This window comes from Diabrotica undecimpunctata, chromosome 3, assembly GCF_040954645.1.
Source record: "Diabrotica undecimpunctata isolate CICGRU chromosome 3, icDiaUnde3, whole genome shotgun sequence".
Classification (NCBI taxonomy): domain Eukaryota; kingdom Metazoa; phylum Arthropoda; class Insecta; order Coleoptera; family Chrysomelidae; genus Diabrotica; species Diabrotica undecimpunctata.
This window is the reverse complement of record NC_092805.1, coordinates 117,827,234-117,844,669: the sequence shown is the minus strand read 5'-3', so window position 1 is coordinate 117,844,669 and position 17,436 is coordinate 117,827,234. Positions and strand designations below refer to the sequence as shown.

General features: G+C 33.6%; 1 protein-coding gene across 3 annotated transcripts in view; it reads right to left on the bottom strand.

The window, feature by feature from the left end:
• Nucleotides 1-17,436, bottom strand: part of rho-5 (rhomboid-5) — a 693,122-nt gene that overhangs the window by 466,977 nt on the left and 208,709 nt on the right. For all 3 annotated transcript variants that reach the window (XM_072526724.1, XM_072526726.1, XM_072526725.1), the window contains 3 exons: nt 14,556-15,065; nt 9,532-9,786; nt 3,100-3,822 (listed from right to left, as the gene is read on the bottom strand). In XM_072526724.1, coding sequence (XP_072382825.1) covers nt 3,100-3,822; nt 9,532-9,786; nt 14,556-15,065 — 1,488 coding nt within the window. The remainder of the gene's footprint in view (nt 1-3,099; nt 3,823-9,531; nt 9,787-14,555; nt 15,066-17,436) is intronic.

The following is a 17,436-nucleotide window of genomic DNA, read 5'->3' as shown; positions in this document are numbered from 1 at the left end:
ACTGATAGAACATAGAACATAGAACTGTCATGTGTTTGCCAATTGAATACAGTATAGCGACAACCATAAGATAAAGAGAGAGGGAGTGGTCGCGTACAGGTAGGTTCATACTGAAATAACCTGAGCTCAGTGGCGGAGAAATAGGTGAACGATTGAGTTAAATATAAATTTATATAAACCCAATATATATTGGGTATATATTAGGTATATATAATATATATATATATATATATATATATATATATATTAAAGTCCAACATGCAGTTTATTGTAGAATATAGTTAAATATTAGTTGATATCGAATTTGAATACCTATATAAAAAGCAGAAATTATCGGACACTTAACTAAAATCTCACTAAATAAACAACAATAAGTAAATAAACAGCAATATAATAATCTAGAAGAATGTCAAATATTTTGTTTATCTTACAAAATAATGCTCTAATAATATATAATCTATGATAGTATATTATTCAGTGTGCAAATTACTTCTGGAACAATTTTTTTTTTGTTATAAATAAAATTTATTTAAGAAAATTTTAAAAACGCACGGTGTAGGCGGTAGTCGGTCTGATAACCAAGCTGGCTAGGCAGACGAATCGCGTTCACTTCACTGTGAAAGATCTAGATCAAGGATATTGTGAGCATTTAGTATGTTATATCATTCGATTAGGTATACTGCATAATAGCTTTTATTTTAAGATGGTTTTATTGAATATATTTTTTTAAATTATATTAATTGTTTATACAACTTAACTATCAATGTCTAATATCATATTAGACTTTATACATATCATATTATCTAATCTATTCACGCGTTGTGAATTTCATTTATTTCTCACATCGCGTTTCGGGTATTTTTGACGTGCACAGAACGCGTTGTGGATAGCGAAGACCCACAATGCGAAACTACGATGACCATCAGACACACATGACGATCTTTCGCGTAATGGGCAATACAAATACCCACAAAGCGAAATTTCTAATTTTATTTAAAAAATGCAGATAACTACAGATAAAAATAAATAAATTTTATTTTAAATACAAAAATTTTTAGAACTAAATTTTCTTTTTTTTTGCATGTCAGCGATCCATGACACTTTGAATTACATTGGTTGTTCCTTTGTTTACAGAAACATTTATTGTCGCCACAAAACCTTTTACAGTTACATCTGAGAAAACCTTGACCAGAACCTTTGGATGACATATTTGCTGCAGTTCTCATGGGTATTTTCTTACTACTAATATCATTTGATTCAAACATAAATTGCCAATCGGTTTGAAGGAGTTCATTTCCTGAAAATAATCTGTCCAGTGGTGCATTCTCAGTACTGAGTTACAAACTATCATTATTAATTTCAGAAAGAATGGCTAATACAAATCATCTTTGATGCCGGAACTCTCATCATTTTATGTGATTCTTCTCTCTCATTCAATATTCTCTTATAGTTCGTCCCAAACCCTTCTTTCAGTGCGTCATAGTTGATCGAATTCTCTCTAACACATTAAGCTAGAAGTGACAAAAAAAAACGTGAGTCTGTGATTATTATACACAGAACTTAGAAAATTATTTATCATAAAGTTAATTCTACTTACGGATGTATAATTGGTTGGAGTTTAGAATACGCTAAATAGATATCCAATCAATGATGCGCATGTGGCAGTACTTTCACAATGTCAACTGATAAAATGATAATTGTCATTCCCGGTTAGTATTATCTGACATTTTACAGTGAAAATTTAATTTTGTATTTATTGTCATAAAAATATTTTAAATATGAATTTAACAAAGACTAAAATTAAAATTATTAAATTATTTTCAATTAGAAAAAGAGAGATTAAGATCCTGCAACTGTCAAATTTAACTAAAATGTCATGCAATAGTTCTCGACATTCTTAAAATCCTCTATGTGACGTCAAAATTTGTGACGCACTGAAAGAAGGGTTTGGGACAGACTGTACTTCTTTGGGTTAACTGATCACTGAAATTGCCGTCAACTTTACTTTCTTGTATATTGGGTGAATCTTCATTATTTTTAATCAGGCTATTATTGTCTAGGATTTCTAAAGAGTCATATAGATAGATATCTATATATATATATATATATATATATATATATATATATATATATATATATATATATATATATATATATTTATATATATATATATATATATATATATATATATGTATATATATATATATATATATATATATATATATATATATAAATATATATGTTATAAATTATTAAACTACATTCGAAACCTAGTAATATTCTAATACGAATGACCTATATAGAGTACAGCAGATACAGACTAATTAATACGACATACCTTCGATAATTTAGTTGGTAATTTTGCAATTAATACAACATATATTTAGATAATAATTTCGCAATATTATGATACAATAACCCTCATACACATCACGAACTTATATTTGCACCTAAATAGACAATAATATTAATAATGAATTTTAGATAAAACCCATAACTAAATGTATTTTAAATTGCAGTAACATTAATTCGAGAATTATTTATAGAAGCATCCAGATAAATACCGTATCTTATCTGGAATTACTGACAAATTTTATTGTTTACAAAATTACGATCACTGAGTGAAACAAGGTCAGAATAGATTCAATAAACCGAATTGGAACGAACGAACTGAGCTTAATGGAACATAAACGTTGTCTTTTTAAGCCCATGCCAAACTAAAGGAGAAAAATAATTTAGAGAACGATCTGACAGAATGTATGTAATAGAACTCAATTAAAGTATTTTCTTAATAACTGCACAAAGACTAATTCGAGCTGATTGATGTGCGGTGGAAACAAATCGAGTGGTTTGGATAGAGACTCAGTTTTCTAACTCCAGTGTATGATAATACTAAAAGTGTGGAAAGTAAATATTATGAACTAGTAAATGCAGTAGTAAGTGGACTTTAGTCCAGAGCTGTAACAGGTGGTCGGCAGAGAGTAATTAATAGACAAATACGTGAAGGAACCGTTAGAATATGGTAGCAAATATTTTTAATAGATATCATATATTTATTATTATCTAATATTATTAAGTATACAATATGCCAGTACTTACCACACAGTAACAGTGAGTGTACTTTGCGATCTTCTGGGATAACAATTCTCGTTACACACGGTAGTCTCTGAAGTAATACCACCTCTAGGTGGAGGTGTGGCGCACACGTGTCTACCCCCGGAAGCCCCGACGTACTCAACCGAAGGACTGACGCATATACTATGCCGACATTGTCCCTTCGCCCCTTTTGCACGCGCCTCGCACTGCGCATTCCCGCACTGTATACCTTTCTCTTGCTGAAAATATTCCTTTCCATGATAATTTTGGCACTGGATTTCCTGAAGACTGCTATTGACACATGGTACTTCCTTCTGATTTCCTTGACTTGTTACCGAGCTGCTGGAACTGGAACCAGGACTGGATTTACACATCTGATATCCCTCCTGGTAGGGACAACACTTAAACCTACCGGGTGTTCCGGTAAATCGGATCCTTTGATAATTGGTACCGTATGGTAGTGGTAATCGGTAATGGAATGCTAAATCTCGACGCATGTATGGATCGCTAGTGTTAAATTGTTTGTAACCATACGATTGGTAGGTTGAGAAGTACGGTTCTTGAGGTTGCGGAACGTACCTCTCAACCGGCATGTGGGCATTCGGTGGGATGTAACGCTCCGCGTTGAACCGCCCATCTGTATTTACATACTTATCAGTACTAAAGTTTTGCTGACTGTTTTGTTGATACCTGTCGGCATAATTCTGGTTATACCTTTCCTTATATCTGTAAAAAAAAGAAAACTTTTATACTATACTTAACTTACATTTTAACTTACATTAATCTAAATGGTCTATATACTGTTGGAAGTATTAATTCTACTTATGCCTTAATTTATCTAATTTTCACCTTTTTTTATTGATGAGATTATCAGATGACGAGTATTACAGTATATGTATTTTTCAAACCATACCAACTAACTTAAATTAATAAATTTCTAAATAATTACTATGAAATTGTTTAATTAGCTCTTGGTTAAAAAATAAAGTTACATGTTGATTCTAATATTGTTCTGAAGCTATTTTCTTGTGGAATGTTAAAGTAATTACTATTTAAATGGGAATAAGCCACAATTAAAGGTTAAAGTAAGTTTATTGACGTTTCAATTTCCACTTCGGAAATCGTTCTCAAAATACAAACAGTAGTAAAATAAAATAAAACAATTTACTAATGTTTGTATTTTGAGAACGATTTCCGAAGTGGAAATTGAAACGTCAGTAAACTTACTTTAACTTTAAATTGTGGCTTATTCCCATTTAAATAGTAATTATGTTGATTCTAGGATTGGCATGTTTTCAGTTTGGGAAAAATTTAGTTTTTGAATGTTAGCACATGTGCCAAAACGTTTTTCAGCTGTTAATAGTTTTTTTCGTCGACCGTCCATTTATGATCAATTTTAACACCCTCAAAATCATTGATTAATGACCCCTATTAATGAATGATTTTCTATTAATGAACGATTTCATTACAAGCAACACAACATACATTGCTTGCATAAATTTATAATTAAACGCTCTGTAATTGGCAGTGACCTGTGGTGTAGGCAACCAAACATACACCTATTTATGTTCCCACTAAAAAATTTAAAATTATTTTTTATAATAATAACAAATGTTCCACACAGCCAGTTGGCATAAATACGTTTTTCAAAATTCATTCCGGTATTGCTAAATTCTTAAAATTATAGCGCCCGCGTCTCTACACTGGGCATTGTTTTAGACGTTCCTCTGCCTCAATACTGTGTGACAGTGGTGCAGACTTTTCAGCTATTAAAAGACTAGGTGGCTGGAAATCGACTGCTGTAGCAGAAGGTTATATAGATAATTACATGCAGAATAAACTTGAGACGGCTGAAAAACCCTTGAGACAAAATACCACTAAACCTTGTCAAAGTACTTCCTTCAGCACCACTGCTTCTTCTTCAATCACAGAATTTACAGAGGTCCAAGAAGACTTATAACGCTTATAGGTCTAAATATAAATTTGTCAAAATGCTATACAGCAGATAATCATTTATCAATACCTTCCTTTAATTTCAGTAATTGTATTATTTCGAATGTTAATGTTTACAATAATAAAACTACCACTAAGGAAAATTAAACTTTGAATAGAGTTAATAAAAGCTAAAAAAATTGTTGTTTATCGTTAAGTAAATAAAAATTTAATCTAAGATATCTTTTTTTCTAAAAAGTTCGGTCGACGGAAAAGTTTTGTAACGAACTCATGAATTAAAATGGCGATTAACAATCTCGAACATTAACGCGCTCGCTCCGCTCACGCGTTAAAATATCTCAATTATTAATCGCCCTTATTAATACACTTGCTGCTTAAATAACTATTAACCATCATAGCTGATTTAATTTTTTTTGTGAGTTTTATATTGCTTATGTTGTGATTAGTGTAAAATTTATTAGAGTTTTTACATACTTTATGCTCCAATGTCAATTCAGTGCATAGTTTCTCTTATATCGTGCTGAAATAACATTTTTATCACAGAGACCTAGCCTCACACCTGTTGTGAAAACTGCTCATTACCATTATTTTGGTATTGTAAGAGACCAGGATGTTTGGACACCTGGGATCCTGATATGTGTTGCAACTTTTATTCAGTTATATTACGAGAAAGGCTGAGAAAAAAAAACAATATACGGTTTAAGCATTTTACATTTGCACATCATTTCCATGATTTGGCAAGAACTTAAAAATCATACTGTTGACTGCTATTTTTGTTTGAAAGCATTAAGAATAAAAATCAAAAATTCCTGTACATAGTATGACCCGATTTTAAGAAAAAAAAAATAAACGGAACAGATTGAGTCAAACAGAACTAAGCGACCTCATTCGAGATCTAGACTTGTCGCAGGGGAACCCAAAGTTTTTGGGATTTATACTACAACAATAGAAGCCTTTGCAACGTGATATCAGGGTATCGGGATCGTGATCCAACTGAGTGTAAACTGCTAATAGACTCCTGTAAGTTTAAAAACTTAGTTTAAAAACTGTATTACTTCACAGTGACAAGCATCTTCTTTCTATCGATAAAATATAATAAACACAAAAAACATCTGTAATGATCTGAAAGTGATTGCTTTTCTCGTAGGAATCCAGTTAGGCTATATAAATCATTACTGTTTTTTTTATCTAAGTGGCACAGTAGAGATAGAACCACGTAACCTTAACACTAGCGACAAAAATGATTTTGCCTGAGCCTTTTGAAGACCTATCAGACATTTTACTTCCACCATTACATGTAATGAAATGTAAAGAAAAAGAAGCTTGGGAAGCGCTCAAGTGAGTTATTCGTGAATATTTAGGCAACAAAAGAGACGATAAGTACCTAATTTAGTGAGAGTATTATGGACAAATACCAACAGGTCAAGTGTAACATTTTCTTTAAAATCCACTTTTTAGTCTCATTTCGACTGTTCCCTCCTAGTTGTGAAGCTGTGAGTAATGAATGGAGAAAGATTTCATTAAGACGTTTCGGTAATAAAAAAACGGTACCAAGATCGTTGGAATGAAGCTATGCTTACAGATAACCGTTGTTTTATATGTAGATTCCCCACGTGGGGCTCGGGCCACTCCATAAGAATATCTCCACAGCTTTTCTTCTTCTTGTCGTAAAAGGCAAATATACGGAAAGGCAGTCGTGCTCTTATCCGGTCACGGCCGTTAATTCTTGTAAGCTGAGCGCGACGGGACAAGATAAGGACTGTTAAGGGAAATAAGTGTGGTTGGGAAAGAAATTTAAATCGTCCTATCCACATTCCTTATGTGGTTGTACCACCGCCTTTGACAGAACTTTTAATAAAAGACCCTTTTGCCTTCACAGCCACATACCTAGTCTAGTCACATCACCATATAATATGTATTATATGTATTTATTATGAATACAACCAAGAAAAGGTTATCTATCCTTCATCATTATTTTCACTATACCTACATTCCCAGGTTATAATCTGCACTTACTTAAAAACCGATGGTAAAAATCAGAGGCCAAACCCGTAATCCACAGTATGAGACACCGTACTGGATGATGCATAACCACACGATACGTGGCCTAGAACGGTCCCCTCCGGATATCAGGCGACCATCGATTGTAAGAAGCCCTACTTGCTCAAGCGGAGCTCTGAGCGTGAACATTTACTTCATAGTTACTCGTGGGAACAGTATGGCACCAACAGTAAAAATAAAAAAAAATGGATGTTCAGGAGGCTAGTAACACTACTCCTTAAAAAGACATATCCAAAGTAGGAGAATAACAGATTCTGAAATGTTATCAAGATGTATTTGACAGAAAATGGAAGATACTAAGTAATTCGGCACAAAACTGTTACAGCGGCATCTGAAATCAAGAACATCGTATGAGAAACTTCTATGAGGTACTACAAAGAAGAAAAACTCAACCGAAGGAACTGATCTGATGTCAAAACTCTTCGTTAGGTATGTACTGCATACGTAGCTACAAACAAAAAATACCTTAGTGTCTGCTGAAAAAATTCTAAAAAAAACAGACTAAGGAAGATTAATCTGTGTCTGAGAACCCAGGACTTGAAAGTATTCTACTTCGAGAAATCTGGTCTAGGAAATACTTGGAATTTCTCAATAGACGATCCATTTATGAAGGCCTTTATGAAGGATAAATTATACTTCAAGCCCTTCTTCGACTTTGGTCAGATCATTATCAGACCAAACGATGTCAGGAGAAAGGAAACATTTTCTTCCTCTGAACAATTAAGGCCGAAGAAAACGAAAGCAAGCGGATGACGGTCAAACTCTCCGGAAAGAAAACCGATCAAAGAGAAAGTGTAAATATCCTCTTCCTCGCAAGGACAATCGCAAAATCGAAAGGAGAGACAAATAAAAACCTGTCTAAAAACCAAGCTTTCTGGAGAAAAAAGTCTGGGGGGAAAAACCCTCGAAAAGGAAACAATGATTAAATTTATCCAGACGAATCTTCAACATGTCAATGTTGCTTCATATACCTTTGGCAGAAGATTCGCCAATAAAGCTACATATGTAGCACTAATCCAGGAGCCTTGGGTTACTTGTACAGGCCAAATCTAGGATCCGTCTCAACTAAGGTACTGTAGTGCTCAAATGGGATAAAACCCTGGGCCTGTATTTTACTTGGGAAATAAATGAATTACATCTTACTTTCAGGTTCTGCACGGAAGATGTGACTGCCGCTTAAATCATCATATGCGAGGCAGCGGGCAGATGGGATATAGTTGTATGCTCGGCATACTTCTCAGGTGATAGAGCAGCAACAGATCCCCTCCTATGGAGATTCAAAAAGTAATCGAACTCTGTTGAAGGACTGCAAGTGATCAATGAAGTCATTGATGGCTATGACGCCAACTTATATCATATGGCATGGGGAAGCAAATGGACCGATGAACGAGGTGAGCACCTTTTTAACTATAAAAGGAGAAAGGCTCATAATGAATAATAAAGTTAATAAACCCACCTTTATCTACCTTACCAACAGAAAAAGTTAGGCCGTTATTGAAATAACTATAAGTGCTGAACAAATTAGTAACGAAATTGTTAACTGGCATGTGTCGAAAGAGCCATCGAGCTCGGATTACCGACACGTTGACTACCTTAGATATAGGTAAATCACCCTTAATTAGCTACAAGGGCCCGAAGTGGACAAATTGGGAATGGTATTAAACCGACTTGGAAGCAAAGATAGGAAATACAATTAGTAATTACTAATAGGAAACAAGTTAAGATATTGAAGAGCCGAATGATCGAATCAGGAAAGCAATTCTCATATCATTCTAGGAGAACTGCCAAATTAAAACCAAGTATGGGTACGAGACAAACACCTTGGTGGAGTAGAAAACTGGAAAAACTAAGAAAAAAAGTAAGGAGGCTATCGAATAAAGCAATTGAACCTAACCTAACATATATGTTGAGATGCATTGGAACTTACTTTTCTATCAAAACATTTTTTTAAATTATTTGTAGTACAAAATCTAGTATTTGGCTGAAATTTTAAAATAAGATGAATAACTTTAAAAAATACAATTTTTCATATATACCATTTTTTTTTTAAATATACCCATGTTAACATATCTAGATAAATATGTTTTGAGTTTACTATTTTTTAGGACTGACGCATAAATACTCTTCGAATGCAAGGTTAACCACGCTAGTAGAGGGACCCCTCATTTAGTTCATGGTTTCAGTTTTGTTTTCAAAATGTTTTTAAGTTGTCCGTAAGCACATGTATTTTCAATGCGATAGATGGTAAAACAATCAAATATCTGTAGCAATTTATTCTTTCTTTCGCATCTATAATAAAGGTAATTATAATAATAGTAGCTAAATATCGGCAGTATTTTTGGAAGGGGCCATCAAAGACCCTGAACCGGAAGACCAGTTAATAAATTCATATCTACGCTTTTGATGCGGTTCAGTTCTTACCTGTGATCGTTACTATGAAATCTATCCGTCGAAATATTTGGCGAGGAGGAATATCCCTGGTATCTCTGGATTTTGTCATAACGCTCGACAGCGTTCTTTGATGCAAACGCCTCAGTTGGTGAAGGAGACAAAGGTGGCGGAGGAATGAACCGTTCTGGAGGTGGTACCGCAGCAGTAGGCGAAGGAAAAGTATTGTTTGAAAAGCAGTCTGGACTGGGAGTATTTTCAGGAGATAACGGTGGAGGTGGAAAGAATCTGAAAACAAAATTTCAACAGTAAATTTAATAATAAATGGAAAGGTAATTTTTTTAGAAAATGGTTACGATTAAATAATTTATAAATTACAAATATTAAAATTTAGGTAAATCTGTCCAATTCTGCGCTATTTTAGAATATATTATTTTATTCTATGCTATTTTATTTTTTTTTTCGTTTCCTTTATTTACGGGCTATATATTAGATAAATGTATTCATCCCATATAATCGCACTTATGGTTGGTATGATTAAAATAATTATATTTTTCATTTTTGTAATTTTTCTTCTATTCATTTTCATTCTTTAATTTTTGGTTTCTTTGCTAGCTGCATACGTTATATGAGAATTGAATAATTATTTAATGTTATAACGTCGTTTCAATATCCTTCGTGCCAAGAAAATATATTTCTGTCATCGGTTTATTCTAATATCTGATCATTGGTGGTTAGTAGAAATAAGTGAACCTAATATACGTCATAATAGTAGATACTATTTATGCACATACATACATGGTATTAGGTCTATTTATATCAATAATATAGTAGTGTAACTAATAGTGTATGCAATAATGTATCTAGATATTATACCTAGATAGAAATAATGTACCTAGATACGAGTATATACTCTTCTAGTGATTTCCTCACTTTGGTTTTCTTTGTCAACTTTCAGAATTTGGCCTAGGTAGATATATTCCTGGACTTGTTTTATCTCACTATCATTTATAGTTATACATCTGAGATCGTCTGTGTTGGGCATTGTTTTTGTTTTACTCCGACGTATTCAGAGCTGTCTGCGAGTTCCTTCATCATAATTTGTAATTCCTCGAATGTGCTCGATATAATCACGATGTCGTCAGCGAATCTGAGGTGGTTTAACTTGTTGCCACTAACGTTGATGCCATATGTTGACCAATTTATAGTTTTGAAGACGTCTTTAAAAGATATACAAAGACTGTTAAACACCTTAAAATGTCTTATCTGGGACATATAGTAAGCGGAACTCGATGTAGAATATTACAATTGATCCTTGAAGGCAAAATAGAAGGTCGTAGAGATAGTAAACAGATTTCTTGGTTAAAAATGATTTGTGAATAGACTCAGATATCAAACACATGATAATTATTCCATGTGGCAGAAGATCAAGAAGCCTTCACAATTATGATCGCCAACTTTGGATAACTCTGATATGGCACGTGAAGAAGAAAAAGAATGAACGAGCTAAAAAAAAAAAGGAAAAAATCTTGTCATAGGAAGTTAAAGTGAGAAAATAGTAACTACTAAATGACATAATATTGATCAGATTATATTAGCAGTTTTCATTGTCTATTAAGAATCATAATGGCATATACACTCCTGGCGGATTGATGGCCACTCTCTTTGGGCTCTTCATATTCATTTGTTTTGTGGGAAATTAGTTCAAATTTACTTTTTGGATTACAATTGCTGCGTGCCTTGCGTCCTCTACAATATTTCTTCATTTTTTTCGAATTTTGTGCATATGGCTTTTCATTCTCTAACGTCCATTTTTTTAAGGTCCTCACTTATGTGCTTCTTTCTCGTGGTCTACCTGTTACTGGTCTCTATTTAGTTATTTCTTTCATTATTGTTTCTAGACCTGTTTTCTAGATTTTTCAACCATCTGAGTCTTTGTGCATTAATAATTCTGACTATATCTTCTCCTTTATTATTTCGGGGTTTATTAATTTTCTAAATTCACCATTACTTAAGTTAAGTGGGCCTGATATTCTCTGAGTTATTTTTCTCTCTACGAGCCTTCTTAATATTTCTTCATCTGTCTCTGTCAGGCACCATATGTGATTACTGGTCTAATTGCTGCTCTATAAATTTTCAGTTTACTATTCTGAATGAAGTTCTAATCTTTTAAAAAGTTGTTGTATCCAGTAAGTGCTGGTTCAAACATATGGATGTCAAACCTGGACCCTAATCAAGGCAAATATGAATAAAGTAGCCACAACAGAAAGGACAATGAAAAGAGCAATGTTAGGTATACGACTGTCAGAGAAAAAGAGGAACGACTGGGTAAGATAAAATCAAAAGTTAAGGATATCACAACAAAAATTGCCAAACTTAAATGGAGCTTCGCAGGTCACACTACTAGACAAAAAGACCAACGTTGGAACGCCACAATACAACATTGGAGACCTTACAACGGTAGACGACCAAGAGGAAGACCACAGATAAGATGGGTGGACGACATCAAAAAAATAGCCGGAGCAAACTGAAAGTATGTTGCTTAGGAAAGAGCTCGATGGAAGGCGTTGGGAGAGGCCTACGTCCAAAAATAGACTAGAGAAGGCTAAGAAGAAGAAGAAGTTGACCCTTCTTTGTACCTTCTCATTAGTTTTTTTTGCTGTTCAAGGTATCTTCAGCCTCCATCTATAAATCCACATTTCCAATGCTTCAATTCTGTTCATACTTGATACTTTTAGTATCTACAATTCTGCTTCGTACAAAAGTACAGACCAAATAAAGCACTTAAACATTTTTTGTCTTAATTCTAAACTGAGATGATTATTGCAAAGAAATGTCTTAATTTTCATAAAAGTAGTTTTAGTAATTGCTATTCTTCGTTTTATTTCTATGTCTGGATCTAGTTTTATCCGTTATGACAGTTCCCAAATATGTAATTTTGTGATCAGTAATTTAACTTTTTTACCTTGGACTCTATTTAATTAAAGCTCTGCATCTGGATGTGGTTTACAACTAAAGACGAAAAATTTGGTTTTGTTTGGGTTTACTTCATGAATAACTTGTCCATTAACATTCTCAATTAAGATCTCTTTTCAAGTACCTGCATAAACCAGTCATATAAGTCATTCGTGGAAACATACGATCCTATTATAAGATGTGTCCCCTGTATAGTCTAATACGATTATTCGATTATACGTATATGGTCTATACAACTATAGAACTTTATATAATCTAATAAGCCTCATTCTAAGTTGATATAAGTTTGTATGCTCGAATAAATGAACTTTGATCAAATAAAAGGCAGATATCGAGCACTGTTTATTAATTAAATCTTGCCCAAGTACTTTCACTTCCTAGGGCATTGTTGTAAAAACAACATTTTATATTAATTTTAGTTTATTTTTCGTTCGCACAAATATTGAATTGTATCTTATGCGACAGACTGTACTTTTTGCCTGCAGGGTATTTATGCCATAAATATCTTAGAAGGCCTCCTAGGTAAAACTGACGCTGACCGTTTGACTCTTAGATAAGATAAAAATTCATGCCAAATGGAATTGCAGATGTGATTTTTGTCTCAAGTTGTGCGGTACTCGCCCGCCGGTACCTACGCGTCCTAAGCCCTCTCTTCGCCTCTCAAAAATGCGGTGAAAAAGTGCATTTAGTTTTCTCTATAATCGCGCGCCCCTAAAACGCCGTTATAAAAATGAAGAATGTATTAAAGCGAACTGTTTCATTAGTAATAGTGCTTTTGTAAATATTTCAGTTATTAAATGTGTCATCATCATTATCATTGGTGCTACAGCCCTATAAAAGAGCCTCGACCTTCTCAAGTCTATTACGCCAGTCAGTTCTATCCATTGCCAACTGTTGCCAGTTTGCTGCGCCTATTTGTCTACCATCCTCATCTACACCATCCCTCCATCTGAGTTTTGGTCTACCCCTACTTCTACTTCCCACAGGTTGTTAGGTTGAATCTACACATTAAATGTGTATTTACTTTATTTCTCTTAAGTACAACCCCTATAAAACCAAACACATAAGGAATCATCGCCGTGAAGTCTGCTTGCATATATCGAAGGAAACTCTTTTACAGTCCATGGTCCTAAAATATTTGGTACTGGACACGCACGGGGAAAGGAATTTAATAAGCTTTCCCCTGAACAATTGGTGGAGATCAGTCAAAGTTCCACCAGGCATCTAGCCCCTGAAATGCCCCTGAAGATGCTCTAGGAAGCGAAAGTACTTGGGCAAGATTTAATTAATAAACTGTGTCCGATATCTGCCTTTTATTTGATCAAAGTTTATTCTAAGTTGGTTATTCTAGCGTTAATTGACTTACTGAGATTTAAGAGCTTTTTATGCACTCCTATGGAGACAGCCACTAGAGCCAGTTTGCTTTTGTTAATTATACTATAAACATTGCCATAATTTGTAACGATATTTTTCCGCTTCCATTTTTTCTAATTTCCGATAGCACTATTATATCGATTTTTATTCGTTATACTACATTATACACTTCAACATATTTTGTTTTCAAATCCTGTCCAGTATCCAGCATCCAAAATGCTTACCCGTTTTCGTTGCTTTAATTTTAGTTATAATTTTCTTTAGCTTGTAGAAGGTAACTTAGGTGTTTTAAATGCGAATTTTTATTTCTTTGCTTAAATTTGCAGTTGCCATTATTATTGTCTTCCGAATATTAGGTAATGTTGACTCTTTGTAGCTGTTTTCCGTACTCACTGATCATTATTGCTTTGACCTCTGTTTTGTGTAGTTTTAGAAGTATTAAGCTTTAGCCCACATTCATCGTATGTTTTAGTCATCCTTTAAGTAAATTATTTAAGTTGTATTTGAAACTTTATGAACTGCATTTATGTCCTTTCTACATGTCGGTTGATTGGAAACGAATCTTATCGTTACCAGCCAGTCTTTCATTTCAATTTAAAATAAAAAAAAGATAAAATACAAGCATTATTTCACATAATTGAAGGATTTAAGGTCAAAATATTTATAAATATGAACATATTAAAAATTTATTAAAAGAGAAAACAAACCTGTCACTAGCCGGTGCTGGAGAAGGTGGTTCCAAATAAGAAACCTGAGAAAAAGCCATCTTCTCTGGTCGCTCAATTCTCTCTTGCGTAGCGAACCTTTCCGGGCAAGGTATAGCTGGAAAGCGATCCTGTCCCAGCCTCTCATTAACGTACTGCTCATATCGGTTTTGATACTCCCTTTCCTTGTTATTTCTATCCGAACTCGTCGATCTCTCCCTTTCTCTACTACAAAGTTCTGTCTTGGAACCGCTATTAGTATGACGGTCCGTGTTCGACATATGACGTTCCGTGTTTGACATGTGTCTATCTGTGGTAGAAACGTAACGGTCGTCGTTGTTAGCGCTTCTTTCTTTATCAGTCGATAAGGTGTGATACCTGTCAGTAGGCGTTGTAGTCCTTGAATACCTGTCCACTGTTCCGTGTGAGTGGTACCTATCCAAACTACCAATATTTTGAATCGGTGTGTACCTCTCGGGGAACCTTGGATTAGTTGACCTATCATAATTGTACCTAGAACAACGAATATCAATAAGATATAACTAATAGAATAAAATCACATATACAGGATGTTTCAAAAAAAGGTAACACCGTCTCTAGGATAGGTAAAAAACTGAAAAATAATTGGGGCTGTGTTTGAAACACCCTGTATAATCTAAACAGAAAATTTATCTAAAATATGTTAAGGCTAGCATGCATAAATTAGATGTACTCGGATGATCCCTGATAATTAAATATTCAGAGTAATTAAAATTATTGAAAACGTTAATTTGCACAAAATAAAATATTAAATTAAATGAAAATTTAAATTAAGAGAAAAATGTACTACAGAAAGAAGTGCTACCGTCGCGACTGTACCAAGAAAAAGAAAATAAAATATATCACACTAGAACTACATCAAATATCAACAGACTAGACCTAATGATATATTATTGAGTTGCGGCGTAGTTTCATTGTTTAATAGCAGTTGACAGACGACATGGCATAAGTTTGTCCACACTGGCACAGAGGCTTTAACAAACCGATAGGGTGGCAATGAGAAGACTGTCGAGTCCGGATATTGCAAAATTTTTGACGAAAAAATTCTAACAAGACTTAAATTGGAAGATAAAATGTCATTGTGTTGGTTTCGTTATATGGATGACAGGCCTAACAGGCTTTGAAGGCCTAGGGCTAAAATACAACTAATACAATAAACATAATACAATATAATACTTATATATTACAAAACTTGTATTAACTGGGGTGGGTTTTTGTCTATTTAGGCTCCTTGTCTACTAACTTGGCTTACTATCCTCCTCCATTCATCTCTGTTCTAGAGAAACATTTTAGCTAAGCATTTTCTTTTTCCATCTTTCCAATTTCTTCGTATTTACTTTTTTGATTGTCCATACTTCACTACCATAGGTCACTGTGGGCCTTATTACTCTTTTATATATCCTTAAGTTTGTTTTTCTCCATACAAATTTGGATTTCATCAGGGGTCTTGGGCTTCTCTTTTTTTATTTCCCTTTGCTAATCTGGCATTCAGTTCCCATTCTTTCTGACCTCTTCTACAATAACCCCCAGATAAGTAAAATGGACCACTCTCCCGAAATTATATTCCATTGATTCATTAAATATGCAAGTAAACTGTCTCTCTTCTTTTTGCTCTGTATTTCCGAGTATCATGTAATTTGATTTTTCTTGGTTTATTTCTAGGTCAAAATATTTTGCCTTCCTTTTTAATCTATTTATAATATTTTGTGGTTCTTTTCTTGTTTTTGTTAGAATAGTAAGATCATCAGCGAAGGCCTGAAATTGAGGTTCATTGTTAAAGATGAATCCGGTTCTTATAACTATGCTATTTCTGATTATTGTTACTAATGCCAAATTAAAAAGAACCGTGGATAACTGATCTCATTGTCTAAGACCTCTATTCACTTCAAACTCATCCGATGAAAATCCTCTTCATACTACATGATTTTCTGTGCTATTCAGAGTCATTCTTAATAACCTAGCCAGTTTTGCGGGTATGCTCTTGAGCTCAGTGCTTCATACATTTTACTCCTCTTTATTCTTTTATATACTTTAATATATAACACTATAGTTTGAAATCTATAAACGATGCATGAAGGGTTACCTCATATTCATAGCATTTAGTTTTGGTTTCTGTTGGTGTAAAAATCTGATCTGTCACTGATTTATTAATTCTAAAATAAGCCTGATACTGACCTAGTTTATCATCAGCAAATCTGTTGATTCTCTCTCCCAGCATGCTCGCTAATATATATATATATATATATATATATATATATATATATATATATATATATATATATAAAAGTAAAAAGTAATGGCATGTCTCGCAAAACAGAAAACCAAAAATGGTATATCGATGGAAGGCAACCGTATATACGTATTTCTGACTATTGGTCGTCTTCAGTACGGTATATATATACATATATATACATATAATAATATATATATATATATATATATATATATATACTCGGTATTTAGATATATACGAGTATATATATATATATATATATATATATATATATATATATATATATATATATATATATATATATATATATATACTCGGTATTTAGGCGTTCGACGCCCTTCCGGTAGGGATCTATGGAGGAGTATCACCTAGCCGCAAGCCCTTATCTCTTGCCGTACTGCTCCACCATAGGCCGATCAGATACCAGCATATTCTAGACTAAGCCGCAGATTCATTTTAGAATTTTAATGCTCGCTAATATCTTGTAACAAATATAAAACAGAGCAATTACCTCTGTAATTTTCACATAGCAATATATCCTCCTTTTTGTATATGAGGCATAATAAAGCTTTAGACCAATCTTTGAACATATTTTTCCCTTTCCGTATCCTC